Source organism: Myxine glutinosa, chromosome 11 (assembly GCF_964187855.1).
Source record: "Myxine glutinosa chromosome 11, kmMyxGlut1.1, whole genome shotgun sequence".
In the NCBI taxonomy this organism is placed as follows: domain Eukaryota; kingdom Metazoa; phylum Chordata; class Myxini; order Myxiniformes; family Myxinidae; genus Myxine; species Myxine glutinosa.
The window spans coordinates 20,728,414-20,746,377 of record NC_136271.1 but is presented as its reverse complement, the minus strand read 5'-3'; the positions used below and the strand labels follow the sequence as shown (position 1 = coordinate 20,746,377).

The 17,964-nt window shown below is 43.6% G+C and overlaps 2 protein-coding genes and 1 long non-coding RNA gene across 9 annotated transcripts in view; 1 reads left to right on the top strand and 2 right to left on the bottom strand.

Annotated features, from left to right (window-relative positions):
- LOC144894242 (uncharacterized) overlaps window positions 1-17,964 on the bottom strand; it is a 939,403-nt gene that overhangs the window by 120,174 nt on the left and 801,265 nt on the right. The gene's annotated exons all lie outside the window — the stretch shown is intronic.
- Window positions 1-17,964, top strand: part of LOC137436470 (kinesin light chain) — a 78,315-nt gene that overhangs the window by 41,744 nt on the left and 18,607 nt on the right. For both annotated transcript variants that reach the window (XM_068130288.2, XM_078786466.1), the window contains exons 6-10: window positions 7,312-7,555; window positions 7,838-7,925; window positions 9,693-9,794; window positions 17,351-17,524; window positions 17,644-17,743. In XM_068130288.2, coding sequence (XP_067986389.2) covers window positions 7,312-7,555; window positions 7,838-7,925; window positions 9,693-9,794; window positions 17,351-17,524; window positions 17,644-17,743 — 708 coding nt within the window. The remainder of the gene's footprint in view (window positions 1-7,311; window positions 7,556-7,837; window positions 7,926-9,692; window positions 9,795-17,350; window positions 17,525-17,643; window positions 17,744-17,964) is intronic.
- Window positions 7,032-17,964, bottom strand: part of PDCD2 (programmed cell death 2) — a 79,288-nt gene continuing 68,355 nt past the window's right edge. The window contains exon 7 of one of the 6 annotated variants that reach the window (XM_068130293.2): window positions 7,032-8,126. In XM_068130293.2, the coding sequence (XP_067986394.2) occupies window positions 8,081-8,126 (46 nt within the window). In that variant the 3' untranslated portion in view covers window positions 7,032-8,080. Of the gene's footprint in view, window positions 8,127-10,031; window positions 10,829-17,964 lie in introns of those variants that run through there. The other 5 variants (XM_068130296.2, XM_078786468.1, XM_078786469.1 and 2 more) reach the window with 5 other exon arrangements.

The window sequence follows — 17,964 nt, the reverse complement described above, 5'->3', positions numbered from 1 at the left end:
TAACCTTTAAACTAACATTTACAGGTAATGGAATGTTTCTATGCTTCATGATACCACCTACTTGTCACCACTTCTTTCAGGCTTTGTTTATTCTTGATTTAACAGATAATTCTGCTCCTCTGATTCCACTCTCATGTCTCTGAATTAACAGAAACATTTGAACTTTTCTAAATGGAATAGTGTGCTCAGGAGCATTTATTTTTGTTCATCTTTTTCTTGAATTGATTGATCCTCACATCTTTTACACATGAAAATCACAGCTTTTGTTTCCAAATTTCTTGTGATACCACTCCACCTTTCGCAGCACCATATAATAACATTTCCAACATTGAATTGAATTTGGTCCAACTCTTTTTCCGCATATTGAACAAGGCCATTGTCCACTTTATTCCCATTCTCAATCTTCCCCACCAACAATAACCTTATGAATGTTGACGTTAAAACCTTTCTTTTTTTTATTGCACTTTTGTATTTTTAACACCTTCTTTGCTCTCTTTTCACACATTTGAAGATACACAAGTTGATACACAAATTCAAGGCTAGAATCAACTTCTTTTTCATTGATGTACAGATTTGAAGGTTAAACATTGTCATTGACAAGGTGAAAATAAATTGACTTTAGATAGGCACAAAATGCTTTTTTTATGCCTCCACCGGATAAGCTACCGGATGCATTATGTTTTCGGGTTGTCCATCTGTGATAGGTTGTCTGTGATAGGTTTTCGCTACTGCAATAACTTAACGCTGAAGGGATCCAAGTCAAACTTGGTACAGGTATGTATAATGATGTAACGATGAACTGATTCGATTTGGTGGTCACAAGGTTAAAGGTCATGTTAAGTAAAAATTATGTTACTGTGCCAACTTGTGAACCAGTGATGGGATTTTGACCAAACTTGGTATAAGTATATATTATGATGGAAAGATGAACTGATTAGATTTTGGCATCAGTCGGTCAAAGGTCAGAGTCTCTCATAGGTTTTCATTACTGCGATAACTTAAGGCTGGTTAAAAAAAAATTCCTGTTTATCATCGCCGCCCGCCCCATAAAAGTCGTCCGCCCCTAAAAAAATCTTCTTTTTTTTTCCCCTCGCGAAGTCAGTAAAATCCGTTCCCGCTCAGTGGAACAGGTTCGAATTTTGTATGTGCTCGCGTACTGTCCGAGCCAAGTTACATGTGCGCGACAGTTTGACAGAAAATGCCGTTCGTTGTTTGCCAAATTCGGCGAACGTCCAGTGTTCTAAAGGCCTGGGTTGGTATCAAAGTGCCAGGAAATATCACTCTAGACGAACTGTATTATGAGACTCACCTCACCATTAAGAAACTCACCAAGGTACAACGCGAACAGATTGAACATGTCCTTATTGATATCATTTACACGTGTGGCTCGAACTTCGCCGATCTGCAGGAGACCAATGAGGCAAACGTCTTCAATAATGTCTACGCCAAAGCCAATCTCACATGCAACGATGCGACAGAGAAGCCATACTACACGGCTGGCTATGAAGATGTGTGCTATTTCTGTGGCTGTGTTGAGGAGCTGAGTACCACAGATGAGTCATATCCTATATGCAGTACCTGCAGTAAGAGTCGTACTGCCGAGAAGAGGCCCACTCGGAAGTTCAAGAAGTTGTTGGTATTCTGAAGGAGAAGCCAAATATCATCGGCAAACGGGAGAGCCTCACGTGATAATTATTGCTGTGGATTTCTAGTCAAAAATTAAACGAGCGCTACACTACATGTAGTAGTAGGTGATGATAGATACATTAATAAACGGCAACCAACATTCTCTTGGTGTTGAACTCTACTCAACATCTATGAGTGCTATAATAGCAGTAGCTGCTGATAGATAGATACATCTATGAGTGCTATAATAGCAGTAGCTGCTGATAGATAGATACATCTATGAGTGCTATAATAGCAGTAGCTGCTGATTGATAGGTGTATAAACGCAAATGTGGAACTCTAGTCAGTAGCTGCTGATAGATAGATACAATACATCTATGAGTGCTATAATAGCAGTAGCGGCTGATATATACAGTCACGTGAAAAAGTAAGTACACCCCATGTAAAGTTTTGACTTTTTCAACATAATTCGACATACAGCTATTTGATCTTCATTTCAACAATATTGATAGATAAAGGTGATATAATATAACAAATATCATGAAACATTTACATTTTGTAGTCCATTGTATAATTTAAATAAACATAAATGCAAATTTCGTATGTGGAAAAAGTAAGTACACCCTTACATTTATCACTACTTCAAATACCTAAAATTAGAATCAGGTGCACCAGCTCAGGTGCAAATGATTAGAACATCGTCAGAGAGGATCTTGGAGGAACCTGTCTTATTTAAACCTCAGACATTTAGTATGGTTTGCTCTTTGTTGTTGAAGTGTGCGGCGTCACCATGCCTAGATCAAAAGAGCTCTCTGAGGCCTTCAGCAAGAAGGTTATAGATGCCTACGAGTCTGGGAAGGGATTTAAAAAGATCTCCAAACAATTTGAAATCAATCATTCGACTGTCCGGAAGATCATCTACAAGTGGAGAAGATTCCAAACAACTGCCAACTTGTTCAGGCCAGGCCGCCCCAGCAAGTTCAGCCCCAGAGCAGACCGCAAGATGCTTAAAGAAGTCTCTAAGAACCCCAGAATGTCATCATGGGACCTACAGGTAGCTCTTGCCACTGTTGATGTCAAAGTGCACGAGTCTACCATTAGAAAGAGGCTGCACAAATTTGATCTACATGGGAGGTGTGCCAGGAGGAAACCTTTGCTGTCCAGAAAGAACATCAGGGCAAGACTAAAGTTTGACGATGAACACCGAGGCAAAGACCAGCACTTTTGGAACAATGTGCTCTGGATAGCTGAATCAAAGGTAGAGCTATTTGGCCACAGTACCAGAAGACATGTTTGGCGAAAACCAAAGACAGCATTTGACCACAATAACTTGATACCAACTGTGAATCATGGTGGTGGAAATATTATGGTTTGGGGCAGCTTTGCTGCATCAGGGCCTGGGCAGCTCAACATCATGGAATCCACTATGAATTCTTCATTGTACCAGAGGGTGCTTGAGGATAATGTAAGGCCATCTGTCGGAAAGTTGAAGCTCAACCGAAGGTAGACCTTGCAACATGACAATGACCCTAAACATACCAGTAAATCCACCAAGGAATGGCTGAAAAGAAAGAAATGGAGGGTTCTGGAATGGCCAAATCAAAGCCCGGATCTAAATCCCATCGAGATGTTGTAGGGGGATTTGAAACGAGCTGTGCATGCAAGAAACCCCTCAAACATCGCACAGCTGAAAGAATTCTGCATGGAGGAGTGGGCAAAAATTTCTCCCAGTCGATGTCAGAGACTGGTAGACAGTTATAAGAAACGCCTACTTGAGGTTGTTTCTGCCAAAGGAGGCAATACCACCTATTAGAGCCAAGGGTGTACTTACTTTTTCCACATGTGAAATTTGCATTTATGTTTATTTAAATTACTAGGGCGTGCCCATACGTGGGTGCAAAAAAACATGCGTGCAAACAACAACAACAAAAAAAAACTTTGAAACCACGTGGCAGTAACGACCACAGAACCCCCCCCTCTATTTACATGAAATGGTTTGGTCCATTCGCAAAGCCAAAGCGAACGGCTTGCGAGTACGGTAGAACCCCCCCCTCTATTTACATGAAATGGTTTGGTCCATTCGCAAAGCCAAAGCGAACGGCGAACGGCTAAATCGCCATAGCTCGGTAACTACTTCTCCGATTAATATGAAACCTTGAAAAGGCACATCCTCAGGTCCCCAGCAATATACCTGGCAAGTTTCAAGTATATCGGACCCGTGGTTGTCGAGAAACAGCGGTCACAGACAAACAAACACACAGACACACACACAGACACACACACAGACACACACACACACAGAGATTACTGGAATTATAGATAGATACAATGGACTACAAAATGTAAATGTTTCATGATAATCGTTATATTATATCACCTTTATCTATCAATATTGTTGAAGTGAAGATCAAATAGCTGTATGTTGAAATATGTTGAAAAAGTCAAAACTTTACATGGGGTGTACTTACTTTTTCACATGACTGTAGATACATCTATGAGTGCTATAATAGCAGTAGCTGCTGATAGATAGATGTATAAACGCGAACCAGACATTCTTTTGATGTGGTTTATGTCCTCTTCCACGTCTGCCAAACTGCTCAATATGCATGTACCGGTACCATGAAGTGATATTTCGTGGCGGGGAATTCTAGTCAAATATGCATGAATTTGATGGCAATAGCTGCTGATAGATACATGTATGGCAACCGGACATTATTCTTAAAAGCCGAAGTTTTGGTCTACCATTGTTATATGTATCAGCAAATATTAAAAGTAAACAGAACTCAATGTGACATAGGTTTCTTTATTTTCTTTATTTGAATCGTATCAGTGCGTACATACGAAGGTTTACTAGTTTAGAAATCATAACATGATTCATCATGTATGTCCGATCAAGTATATTTAAGAAAAAAACATATTGTGCGTTGAATAATCCATTAAAATTTCACTCTGAAAAAAAACAAACAAAAAAAACCCCTCCCTCCCTACCCACTTTTTTGAAAAAAAAAGTGATGATAAAAAGGAATTTTTTTTAACCAGCCTAAGAATGGCTGAAGGTAACTAAATCAAATTTGGTACAAGTATGTATAATGATATAAAGATAAACGGATTTGATTATGGGGTGAGGAGGTCAAAGATTAGAGGTCATTTCAGGTAAAAATGTGTTGCTTGAGAACAGCTGAAGGGATTTAAATCAAACTTAGTACAAGTATTTATAATGATGTAATAATGTGGGTGGAGGCATATCTATCGGTTGATGTCATGATGTTGAACTGTTCCGTTCTAGTTTCAGTATTAGTCAACAACATTATTTAGCAATATTGGAAGGAAATTGGATTAATAGGCCAGAATTGATTCCTAATGGCATGATTTTTTAAAGTGAAAGTGGTTGTATGTTATACATTCCTGCAATGATATAGAGCTCAAGAAGAATAGGTACACCGTATACCTGCGCATCGTAAGAGGCGACTAAGGGTTGACGTCAGCAAGGGCATCCGGCCATAAAAACATTGCCTCAAACAGGGAACCATGATTGTCATGGGGCCCGCAAGGCTAACCCCCGCTCTAGTGGGGGAAAGTGGCCTTGAAACGATAATTCATTCATTATTCATTCATTCATTCATATAGAGCTCAAGAGCTGGATAAGCTTCAGAAAAAGATCGATATTACAAATTGCATGAACACAGTTTGTATCACAGAATCACCAAAAAATATAGCAGGGAAAATAATTAGTGTCTACACGGCACCACACTGGTGTGTGCACATTGCCTTCAATGAAAGTTGTGAGGAACAACATGGAACACGTTCCAGGACTCTTGTCTATTCCCAGTCTGTTCCAGACACAGGGTCCGGGTGGAGTACACAAAATGTGGAAACGTCCTTTTTAAATTTCAGTTTCTGCTGCCATAGCATTTTATCTGTACTTGTACTTCGTTTTGGCCACACATTCTTCAAAAATGAGTGTTAATCAGTGTATTGGTTCAGTGTGATGTTAATGCTTGTATAACTACGATTCATTATCAAAGGTTTTTGCAGTGAGATGTTTGTTCGAAAAGTTGTCAAATAAACAGGTGACAAGCGATCATATTGTAGTTAGACTTCATGCTGTGTGGGAATATCATGAGAGTTAGGGAAATTTCTGCTTTCTGTCGGATATAGAACCATCTAGTAATTGCAAGTACTTTGTAGAGAAAGGGGCTATCGCCAATGTTCAGTCTCCGAGGATATTGTTGTAGTTGTCAGACTCTTCCCAATTGCTCGGTCAGCATCCCGATGAACCGCATCAAAGTGGTCGCAACTGCCAGCTGATTCTGGCACTTCGAGCAGGCATGTGGGCCTGTTTGCCACGTTACCATACTCCAATGGAACATCCAAGCCAGTCGTCGTTAATAGTTACCGTGCATCTGGATACCAAATGTCACTACCAAAGCAGTGGTTGCTCAGATGCAGGCAAAGGTCTTGTACTGGGCACTGATCCCCTGAACCCAAGCTCTCCTTTAACAGACGTGTATAACTCGTACAATTAGCAATCAAGACACTCCAATCACCCAGAGACCAAGTGTATTTATAATGTGTGTTGGGACCAAAAAGGGTGGGAATAGGAATGAGAATAAATACAATTATTTACACCCAAATCCCATTTGCACCCAAGTCTATGAACGACGACGACAGATCATTCACATCTTGGTGGATAGACCAGAGATATTGACAGGACTGAAAATACCACTGGCTGTGCCTTGACAGGATGCAGCCGAGTCCAAGATGGAAATATGGCATTGCTGTGAAACAGTTTGTGCCACAGACAGAGCCAGTGCAAGAGGGGTAGTGGACGCGGCCTGCAGTGGGGGCGCGTCTGGAGGCTCAACGAGGCAGATGCGTCATTGTGAGAAACCCCAGGGGTTTTGTGTGCAGGCTCCATGGCGAGTTCCCATTCATATCTGGCACCCCGTGGTTTGCACCAACCCCTTTTATGGTCTCTGCTCCCACCCGCAGCCATAACGCCACTAGCCCCTCCCCACATGGCCGCCATTGGTTCGGGGCCCAGTTTGTGGGTGGGGCAACGTGCCGTGACCTCTCACCTAGATTTTACTGGTGGTCGGTGTGGTGGTTGCAGCATTTCCTACCTCAACTGGTGCCCAATCGATGGCTTGTCGGACCCTTTTAAAGAACATAAAATAGAGAGCACGAATGGATAAAAAAAATGAAAAGGTTGCCAAGGGAAAGCGGTTTTAGACATGAACATGTGGTGAGGGAATACAGGCTCAGCTTTCTACACATAACGATGCATGTCCTATATCACAATTAAATTACCTCATACTTATGCTAATATGAGCACTATGGGAAATAAGTATTGCTATACTATGCAAATCCCCCAGAAGGCATTCACACAACTCATACACTTTAATCAGTTGAAGGGTTTTGTGACAATCTTTTATTCTTAACATTTGCAATGTGATGAGCCTTGTTTTGTATGTAAACAAATTGCTTGAATTTGATATACGACCTTGTTGACATCCCTTTTAAAGTACAGTGTGGACCATTTTGTCCTGCTGAAGAAGTAAACCCAAATAGTAGTCAAAGAGTGGTTGACAGTGTAATTTTAGTCAAACATTGCACAATTTGGTGTGCCAGTCTGTGGTACTAGACATGACTCACACTTTCTCTGTGCATTTTCTGTTCATGCAGCCACTGGGTCTTGCACTGGGAAGTCCAGTGCCATGGCCGGTGCAGTGGCGGCTCAGCAGGGTGGCTACGAGGTTCCAGCACGTCTACGCACCTTGCACAACCTGGTGATTCAGTATGCATCGCAAGGCCGCTACGAGGTGGCTGTCCCACTCTGCAAGCAAGCTCTGGATGACCTAGAGAGGACCTCAGGGCATGATCATCCAGATGTTGCCACCATGCTCAATATCCTTGCACTTGTCTACAGGTTGTGCTCTTACAGATGCTCTTGGGCATCCTCTAAATTAATTGCCATCGATAAAATTGCAAATATGCACCATCAGAGGACCAGCTGGAACTAAATGAATTCTAAAGTAACTAAATAAGTTTTCACCCATTTTACCATGAAATGTTAGTCATAATGGGAGAAAATAACGTTGTCTGAAGATGATTGTTTGAAGCTTCATAGTTGATAACATTTAATAATGGATGTTCAATTGTGCATGCCAGTAATTACTATATGAGTCAAAGTGGTGCTGTGCTGTGCCAGGGATCAGAACAAGTACAAAGAGGCTGGGAACTTGCTAAACGATGCTCTAGCCATCAGAGAGAAGACGCTAGGTCGAGACCACCCAGCTGTGAGTAGCACTTCTTCACTCTTTTTCTCTTCGTTTTTTTGTAAGTGGCACTGCCTTCTTGCAGGCAATATTTTCATGCCCATCTCAAGTTACCATCGAGGCATGAAGAGGAGGTTATAATTCGTGTAGACCGGCATCTCATGTAGAGCATATTGTTACGTGTTCCTCCCCGACGACCTGGTCTCGGTATACCTCCGAACCCTGAGAGGAGCCACGGCAGAAAAAAATATGTTATTCCGTGTCAAACTCAATAATGAAACCACACCAATGGTTATCAACAAACAAATAATATATTAAAAAGCACACAGGAAGAACAATACAACAATGGTAGCAATCAACCATACAATCAATATCTTAAGATGGTACCATCTTCTCTAGTAACCTAACTCAAACTCACTGCTCTCCCAGTGAACGGAAGAGAACACTCCTCAATGTCTCTATAACTCCGAGGGGATCCCGGCGAAGAGGCGATGAGGCGACGCGGCGAGTAAGGAGGTGTAGGCAAGGCGTGGACCGTCACGTGGTCCAAACCAACAGCACACTGGCGGTGGAAAGAGAAATCCCAAAGACGCGATCCAGACGTGTACATTCACCATTCAATCCATGAACTGCAGTGTAATCTTCACACGCCGCTTTAGTGCACACCCATCCCCGGCAGACCACCGGAGGGTGAGGCCAGCTGACGCTGCAAAAACCTTGTTCAGTGAACGACGCGCAAGGGTCAAAATGGCGGACGGCTCTTACTCGAGCCGTAGCCTCTAGGCGAGGATTCTCCGGAACCTCAACGCCTATACCTGAATACGCAGGTTTTTCAATACTCCCGCGATAACACCAATCATACGAAATTCCTTTCACTGACTCAAAGTTCACTCGCGACCTTCGCTCGACCACGCTCGGTACGGAGCTTCAAGACACGTCCTTTCACTGTCTCCTCATGCCTTCTTCTTCTTCTCTATCCTCGTCTTCCCGCTTCCTGTCTCTTTTCCATGAGCGCTTTTAACCTTTTAACCACAATAACCATTTCCCTTAAACAACAATAACCATAATACTTAGAACCAACAATAATAATAATAACAACAATAATAATAAGTGCCGAATCCATAACAATATGAAGTGAGGAGTGCACATTACCCAACCCTGAAAGTCGTTAATGACTCATCTAAGTTTTAATCGACAATCGGAGAACAATTTGGTCATTCTGACACTCACGTGTTTCCAGAAATTGACAATCCAAATCCTGAAAGTCAACCTCTCTAAATCCAATGCCACTCCCTTTAAAATACAATACTGTTATCTTTAAGATGTGAGTCCAGTGCCCTTGTCACAACTCTACCCACATTCGTTATTCCTCTTATTGATATTATTAGTCCCCTACCGGTTTCACCGGAGGGGACTATAGGTTTCAGGGTTTTCCGGAGGGACGCCATCTGTCCGTCCATATGTCCCACCTGTGGTTTTCCAGACTTTTTTTCCCCATACCCTGTGACATATTCAAGTGAAACTTGGTACATGGCTTTATTATGGTAAGTTGCAGAACAAGTTTGAGTTTTGGAGCATTTTGACAATTTTTCATGGAGTTGTGCCCTTTCTTTCTGGACACCCTTTAACCTATTTAACTGAAACTAGGTTGAGGACATGTATTGCAAAGCAATTCTCCTTCTTGTTTATATTGTGCCATGCTAAAACTAATGAAAATTTATTTTTGTTGTGACATAGGCAAACCCTACATTTTATGAATATACGTACCATCTTGCTTTCCCTTGTCAGGTGGCAGCAACTCTAAATAACCTTGCAGTTTTGTATGGCAAGCGTGGAAAATACAAGGAAGCAGAACCGCTGTGCAAAAGAGCTTTGGAAATACGAGAGAAGGTGGGCACTGCACTTAATAGCAGAGTTGGTGGAGGGAAGATTGTGTGTGTGTGTGTGTGTGTGTGTGTGTGTGTGTGTGTGTGTGTGTGTGTGTGTGTGTGTGTGTGTGTGTCTGTCTGTCTGTCTGTCTGTCGTCTGTCTGTCTGTCTGTGTCTGTCTCTGTCTGTCTGGTTTTTTTTGGGGGGGGGGGGGGGGTTGTGGAGTTCCACCGGAGTTTTTTTTTCTTTCTGATGTGTGGTGTGATACACCAAAATGATCGACATGACCTCATAAGTTGGTTCAGCTGGTTAACTACAAGTAATCCAGAAGAATTGCACGTAATTAAGAGTTACGTAATTAATGGACAGGATGCAACCGACGTTCAAACAGTATGTTAATTCATTCATATTCAGTCAGATGGCAGAATGGATGGATGGCTTCACCAATCGTAGTTTTCGGTTTTATATATTTTGATACTGAAGGAGCTGCGCTCCAACGCGAGTCGAAAGAATTGACGCGACCAAAGACGGAATTCGTCCGAGTTGCTTTATTGAAACAAAACAGCTCAGGTATTCTGAAAAGCCCGTTTATCGGGCAGCAATATATATACACATTTATGCCCGGGCGTTTGCCCGGGAAAACCGAGACCGGGCATGCCCGGGTGTCAAGGGCGAGTCCTGGAAAGGCGAGTCTGGACATGCCCGGGCGTCCTGGACGCGGCCTGGCAAGTCGAGGCTGGGCGTGCCCGAGCGCTCTGGGCGAACCCTGGAAAGGCGAGTGCGGGCATGCCCGGACGCTCTGGGCGAGCCCTGGAAAGGCGAGTCTGGACATGCCCGGGCGTCCTGGACGCGGCCTGGCAAGTCGAGGCTGGGCGTGCCCGGGCGCTCTGGGCGAGCCCTGGAAAGGCGAGAGCGGGCATGCCCGGGAAAGACGAGACCGGGCGTGCCCGGGAGGTTCGGGCGTGCCCGGGAACAGCGAGTCCGGGCCTGCCCAGGAGAGGCTTGTCTGGGCCCGTCCGGACGAGCCCGGCATGGCGATCGCGCCCTGGCCGCGTCCTGGCAGGTGCAAGGCGATTGTGTACATTCAGCGGGAACCGCTACAATACTTTGATATATAGATAAATACAGTGCATTGAGAAAGTATTCAGATCCCTTTAGTCTAGTAGGAAGACTAGGTCCCTCTGCACCCCCCGGAGATATACTTCTAATCAGTGTTTCTAGATTGGAAAAAATGTGTAGAAAATGACTAGCTATGGCCCCAAGCTGAAAAAATGTCCCACATACCATTTTTATGCAAATTACTGCTGCAAATTTTATGCAAAATTATGCAAATTTTATGCAAATTTTTGATGAGGAGTAGAGTTGAGGGGTCTTTGAGGGCTTCATCGAGGTGCTCTCGGTTGCAAGACTGGGTCATTCTGAGAAGCACAGCAGGGTCAGAGATCATGATGTTCTCCTCCTCAGTGAATCTCTCCATCAACAGCCTCTCCATTGCCTCACACACTGTTTTGAGGCAAAAGAGGGACTTTGCGTAGGCCTTTCCACTGAGAACACCTTTGAGAGATCCACTTGTTACTAGTTGTGCCTCAAAGAGAATCTCTGCATATCCAGAACCACGCATCTTGTGTCCAGTGAGCATCCCGATGTAGTTCATGGATGTGTGGAAGGGTCCAATCGTTACTACATGACTAGCAAATTCATTTGGCCAGCGCCAGATGATGGGAAGGGCTTTCATGCAGACACCCAGATCAAATGTATTCAGGACCCATCTCTGACCCACCTCAGCAGTTGCTGCCTCGGAACGCTTCAGTAGCTCACGAACAACTGCGTTGTCTGTGATCGGTTGGTGGATAGGCGTGCAGTAGTCGACTGTTGATTTGCTGGGTGGGGGAGAACCAGTTGCAGAGGTGAAACCCCCTAGCCCAGGCACAGGCTGCAGGCCATTGCCATGCCATGCAGGCACCAGGCACAGACCGATCACAGACAACGCAGTTGTTCGTGAGCTACTGAAGCGTTCCGAGGCAGCAACTGCTGAGGTGGGTCAGAGATGGGTCCTGAATACATTTGATCTGGGTGTCTGCATGAAAGCCCTTCCCATCATCTGGCGCTGGCCAAATGAATTTGCTAGTCATGTAGTAACGATTGGACCCTTCCACACATCCATGAACTACATCGGGATGCTCACTGGACACAAGATGCGTGGTTCTGGATATGCAGAGATTCTCTTTGAGGCACAACTAGTAACAAGTGGATCTCTCAAAGGTGTTCTCAGTGGAAAGGCCTACGCAAAGTCCCTCTTTTGCCTCAAAACAGTGTGTGAGGCAATGGAGAGGCTGTTGATGGAGAGATTCACTGAGGAGGAGAACATCATGATCTCTGACCCTGCTGTGCTTCTCAGAATGACCCAGTCTTGCAACCGAGAGCACCTCGATGAAGCCCTCAAAGACCCCTCAACTCTACTCCTCATCAAAAATTTGCATAAAATTTGCATAATTTTGCATAAAATTTGCAGCAGTAATTTGCATAAAAATGGTATGTGGGACATTTTTTCAGCTTGGGGCCATAGCTAGTCATTTTCTACACATTTTTTCCAATCTAGAAACACTGATTAGAAGTATATCTCCGGGGGGTGCAGGGGGACCTAGTCTTCCTACTAGACTAGACTTCCTACTTCCCTTTTTTCACATTTTGTTTTGTTGCAGCCTTATGCTGAAATCGTTCAAATTCATTTTTTCCCTCATCAATCTACACTCAATACCCCATAATGACAAAGAGAAAACAGGATTTTAGAAAGTTTTGCGAATTTATTAAAAATAAAAAACTGAAATATCACATTTACATAAGTATTCATACCCTTTGCTATGACACTTGAAATTTAACTCAGGTGCCTCCCATTTCTCTTGATCATCTTTGAGATGTTTCTGCACCTTGATCGGAGTCCACCTGTGGTAAATTCAATTGATTGGACATGATTTGGAAAGGCACACACCTGTCTAAGTCTATATAAGGTCTCACAGCTGACAATGCATATCAGAGCAAAAGCCAAGCCATGAGGTCGAAGGAACTGCCTGCAGAGCTCAGAGACAGGATTGTGTCGAGGGACAGATCTGGGGAAGCCGACAAAAAAAATTCTGCTGCATTAAAGGTTCCCAAGAGCACAGTGGCCTCCATAATTATTAAATGGAAGAAGTTTGGAACAACCAGGACTCTTCCTAGAGCTGGCTGCCCAGCCACACTGAGCAATCGGGGGAGAAGGGCCTTGGTAATAGAGGTGACCAAGAACCCGATGGTCACTCTGGCTGAGCTCCAGAGATCCTGTGTGATCCAGGTCAAAATGATCGAGACTCAAGACATCGGGTTCTGGATCCTCCTGGAGGATCTCTGGAGGATCCAGAGATCCTCCAGAGATTCAGCAAAGGGTCTGAATACTTATGTCAATGTGATATTTCAGTTTTTTATTTTTATTAAATTTGCAAAACTTTCTAAAATCCTGTTTTTTCTCTGTCATTATGGGGTATTGAGTGTGGATTGATGAGGGAAAAAATTAATTTAAACGATTTCAGCATAAGGCTGCAACATAACAAAATGCGAAAAAAGTGAAGGGGTCTGAATACTTTCTGAATGCACTGTATATACATATTGACTGAATTATATATATTTATTTGAAAAATACTGTATATGTGCAAACCAACGTGCAAACTGCAATATACTAACTGCTTCCTGGATATGTGCAAACCAATGATTCTGAGCATATGCACCAGGCGATACTTGTTGCTAGCAGATCATGCAGCAAGCACTGTGATTACTCCAATGGAACATTGTACCCTGCTGCCTCCTCAAGTTAGGGGGTTCAATTTGGTTTATTAATGAGCCTAATATGGTCACGAATAAACGTTCAGCAGTATGTTGTCCGGTTGAGCCCATAATAAGAGCGAAATCTAGATCGCCATCTCTGCCTTCGTCTATTCGTGACCATAGGCTTTAAATGTCAGTCTGCCTGGTTGTCAGTCTGCAAAGGCTTGGAGTGCCACACGGATGCCTCCTAGTTTGGAGGTGATGCGTTGGCATAATTCATATCCACATGACGTCAGCGTCATGTCATAGGGTCAGTGATCCTCTTTGGTTGATATGAATATACCTGCCTACAAACCTCCTGACTGGTGATCAGCAGGGCAGAGAGAATGTGCGACATTTGTTGCTAGCAGATCATGCAGCAAACACTGTGATGGGACTAGATTTGTGCCCTGCTGCCTCCTCAAGTTTCGGGGGTTCTATTTGATATACATTTATATATATATACAGTCAGACCCCGCTATTCGCGGGTTCCGCATGTTCGCGGTTCATAAAATGCGACATGTTTCTCTGTTCACGAGAAAGTGTCCCGCAAATTTACGGGGTTTTTTTCGATTCGCAGCCGTGTTCTGCGAAATCGCGGTTTCTTTTTCCTAGTCACGGCTATGTTCCGTGAATTCGCGGTTTTTCAGGGGCGCAAAAAAGAATTTTCACGAGCTGTTACCTTGACAAATTTATAAAACCCATCTTTCACCAGCTATGCTTGAAGCAGCTGGACATACGTATGCAAAAAAAAAATCTACGAGCCGCAAACTTGACCTGCTTCTGCAGCCGCTGCCATGTGTTTCATGTTTTCATGGCTTTCGCGGCAGCAAATTTTAGCTGCACTATAATCGAGAGCTTTGCAGGATGTTCTGCCAGCTGCGTAAACAAGTGAACCCCACGAATTATAGAATGCAAACGCTTCATTAAACCTATTACAATTTTCAATTCATGGTAAAGCATCATCAGAGATCTTACACAATGAAAACGCTTCGTGAGATGTTCCATCAGCTGCGCAAACAAGTCAACCCTGCAAATTATAGAATGCAAATGCTTCATTAAATAATATGAATATGAATGATCGTTTTCAGGCCACTTTCCCCGCTAGAGCAGGGGTTAGCCTTGCGGCCCCACGACAATCATGGTTCCCTGTTTGAGGCAATGTTTTTATGGCCGGATGCCCTTCCTGACGCCAACCCTTGATCACTCTCTTACGATGCGCAGGGATACGGTGTACCTATTCTAAATCGGGGTACACACCGTGATCATTCATCCCAGCAAGCTGGTACTCAATTTGCCGACCTCGGAAGGATGACAGGGTGAGTCAACCCCCTGGCGTTAATTCAGCGATCGACCGGGATTCGAACCCAGGATCCTAGGATCCCAAGCCGGCACCCTAACCGCTAAGCCAACACCAGGCTAAATGCTTCATTAAATCTGTTATTGAAATTAGCAGATAGGCTTAATACGGCATCATCCGATAATTCACCCCATGTGTATTGGGGTGAATTCACCCCATGTGCAGAGTATTCACCCCTCCCGCATCTGCCCACAGTGCTCGCATTCCTACATATACAGACTGTGTCTTGAGTCTCGATCATTCTTCTCGTCCCGTTGCTTTGACCTGCATTTTTGACTCTCGCTCTGCTCATCGTTCAATCATGGCTCCCAAGTGCAAGACCAGTGCCGGAGATGCGTTGACTACCAAGTGGCAGAAGAAAGTGATGAGCCTGAGCCAGAAAGTGGAGCTGCTCAACTGGCTTTCAAGAGGAGAGAGTGTAGCCTTTGTGGGCAGGCATTACGGCGTCAACGAATCCACCGTTTACTACATACGGAAGAAGGAGAAGGCGATTCATGAGAGAATTTCAGCGAGCGCTGCATTGAGTACGAAGGTGGTCACCCATATCCGGAATGTCAACCTGGAAAGGATGGAGAAGACTCATCATATGGATCAAGGACAACATGCAACCGAGGGACTTCATGCTGAAACCCAGGACCATTCCCTAAACCTGCTCACCGAAGACAAGTTGGAGGCCATTCCAAAGGTTTCTAGGAGGAGGAGGCGGGCAGTGATGAGGAAGAGGTGCTGAGGTTTATGTTCCTGGGCGAGTTGCTGCAGGACATGCGGACAGGTTGCAAGACGCTGACCCAGTCGTGGCACGGTACCACAAGTTCAAGAGGGGCTTAGATGATGTGCTGCTCCTGTACAAAGAGCTGCATCAAAACCGGCGGCAATCTGCCAGGCAGCTCCCCATTACCCATTTCTTCAGCCCTGCTCCCTCCACCTCAAGACCATCAACACCCTCTCCTGCCGTCCTCTCAGCATCCTCACCAGCATCCTCACCTTCTACTACCTCTCCTGACTCTCCCTTAGTACATGATTTTGCAGCACCATCATTTGGGTTGCCCTCAAAGTTGGAGGAATTCATGGGATTGTAATTCATCACCATCATTTGAAAGTTGCATATGTTTGTAAAATAAAAATTTTAAACGTTGCATGATGGTTTTTGTTTTTTTTCGTTTCACGGTGCTGTATGGTTAAGCTGGTTAAGCACTTTTAATAAACTGTAAGTGCATTCTTTCAATAGATCGGAATTGGTACCTGGTATGTATTTTTTATTTTTTTTGTACGCATTTTTTGTGAAACGGTAATCATGTGCATATGCGGTCGGAAACATTTTAAACTTTAAAATTTTTCCTCTGAATCAGGAACCGTTGGGAACCTATAACGTATCCACCTTTTTCCCATTGAAACATTGCCGCAGCATACATTTGCGAGATTTTCATCGACCTTCGTGGATTATCGTCGACATTCACGGGTTTTGGCTCGCCATTTCTAGGACTTTCATCGACCTTCGCGGATTATCATCGACATTCTCGGGATTTGCCTCGCCATTGATGGTTTTTTCCTCTCTAATCACGGATTTTCACGACTCGGGAACATATGTCCCCTTTTTCCATTGGAACAATGCCCCTCCCCCCATTCGCGGTTTCGCAATTCGTGGGATTTTCCAGGAATGTATCCCCGCGAATAGTGGGGTCCCATATATGTTGATGTTATAAATGTATAAAAGCGAAAGTGTTTATGTCTTTATGTCCGATAACTGCTTGCACGCTGAATGCAGGTACTTTTGTTCTTCAGTGTGTTCATGGTCACCATTTCAATCTGACTGATGCTTCATTAAATCTACGTTTCATGGATCCCATTCTGCAGGATTATGGAAATCTGTGGGAATGCTAGGGATTTGATTCTGTGGGAGTACAACAACATATTCAGCATTTACCCTTTTTGAACAAAGAAGACTAAAAGTCTTTTCTGATTCGTCGCTATTGCGTTTTTTTTGCCATGTTATGATTTGTTGATAAATGTGTACCGTTACCAACCGATTGCAAACGAGAAAGAGCAATCGGAGATTGTAGACCCTCTCCAGGACTTGTTGTGTGTGCTGGTGTGTTTGTGTGGTGTTTAAAAGCTTTGATGTAACATTAATAACTCTAATTGAAACTTTGGATGCTGTGAATATGCTGCTATCGCTACCAGGTTATTGGTAATGTGCACAAGCAAGATGTAGGATTGATTACCTCATTTTTCTCAAGCCGTCTTTTGTCGTTTCTCGCTAATCAACCACAACATGTACAATCTTGCAATGGACCTCAATAAATGAGGCTTTGTGTAAAATAAATGACAGCTTGAGGCATTGTAGTCATCAGAATTGTTTTGCTTCTTCATCCTTGTTTCTGCAGGTTCTCGGCAAAGATCAACCGGATGTGGCAAAGCAGCTGAACAATCTGGCACTTCTTTGCCTCAACCAAAGCAAGTTTCCAGAGGTGGAGCACTATTACAAGCGTGCGCTGGACATCTATGAAGCCCAACTAAGTTCCGATGATCCCAATGTGGCAAAGACAAAGAACAATCTCGTACAAAACACACTTCCATGGATGCATTCGAACTCGACACGCTATCATTTCCATAGCATTAAGATTTAATCCATGCAAGTCATTGTCGTGTACTTTTGTCTTCCTCATCTCTCTTCCAGGCTTCTTGTTACCTGAAGCAGGGAAAATACAAGGAGGCAGAAATTCTTTACAAGGAGATTCTCACCAGTGTGCATGAGAAAATGTTTGGAAACATTGAGGGTATGCATAGCAAGCAGCCTATTGTTTGCCTGTTGATTAGTTGTATCATATTTCTTTATTTTGTAACAATACCTCTCAGTTTTTAACATTGCTCAAATGCTCATGGAGGAACTTGTACATATGTCACATTTTGGATAAGGGTATGATATAACTTTCTTTTCATGAATTGGAAGAACAGTACGTAATGGAGAAATCAACACATCTCTGTGATTTGAACCTGG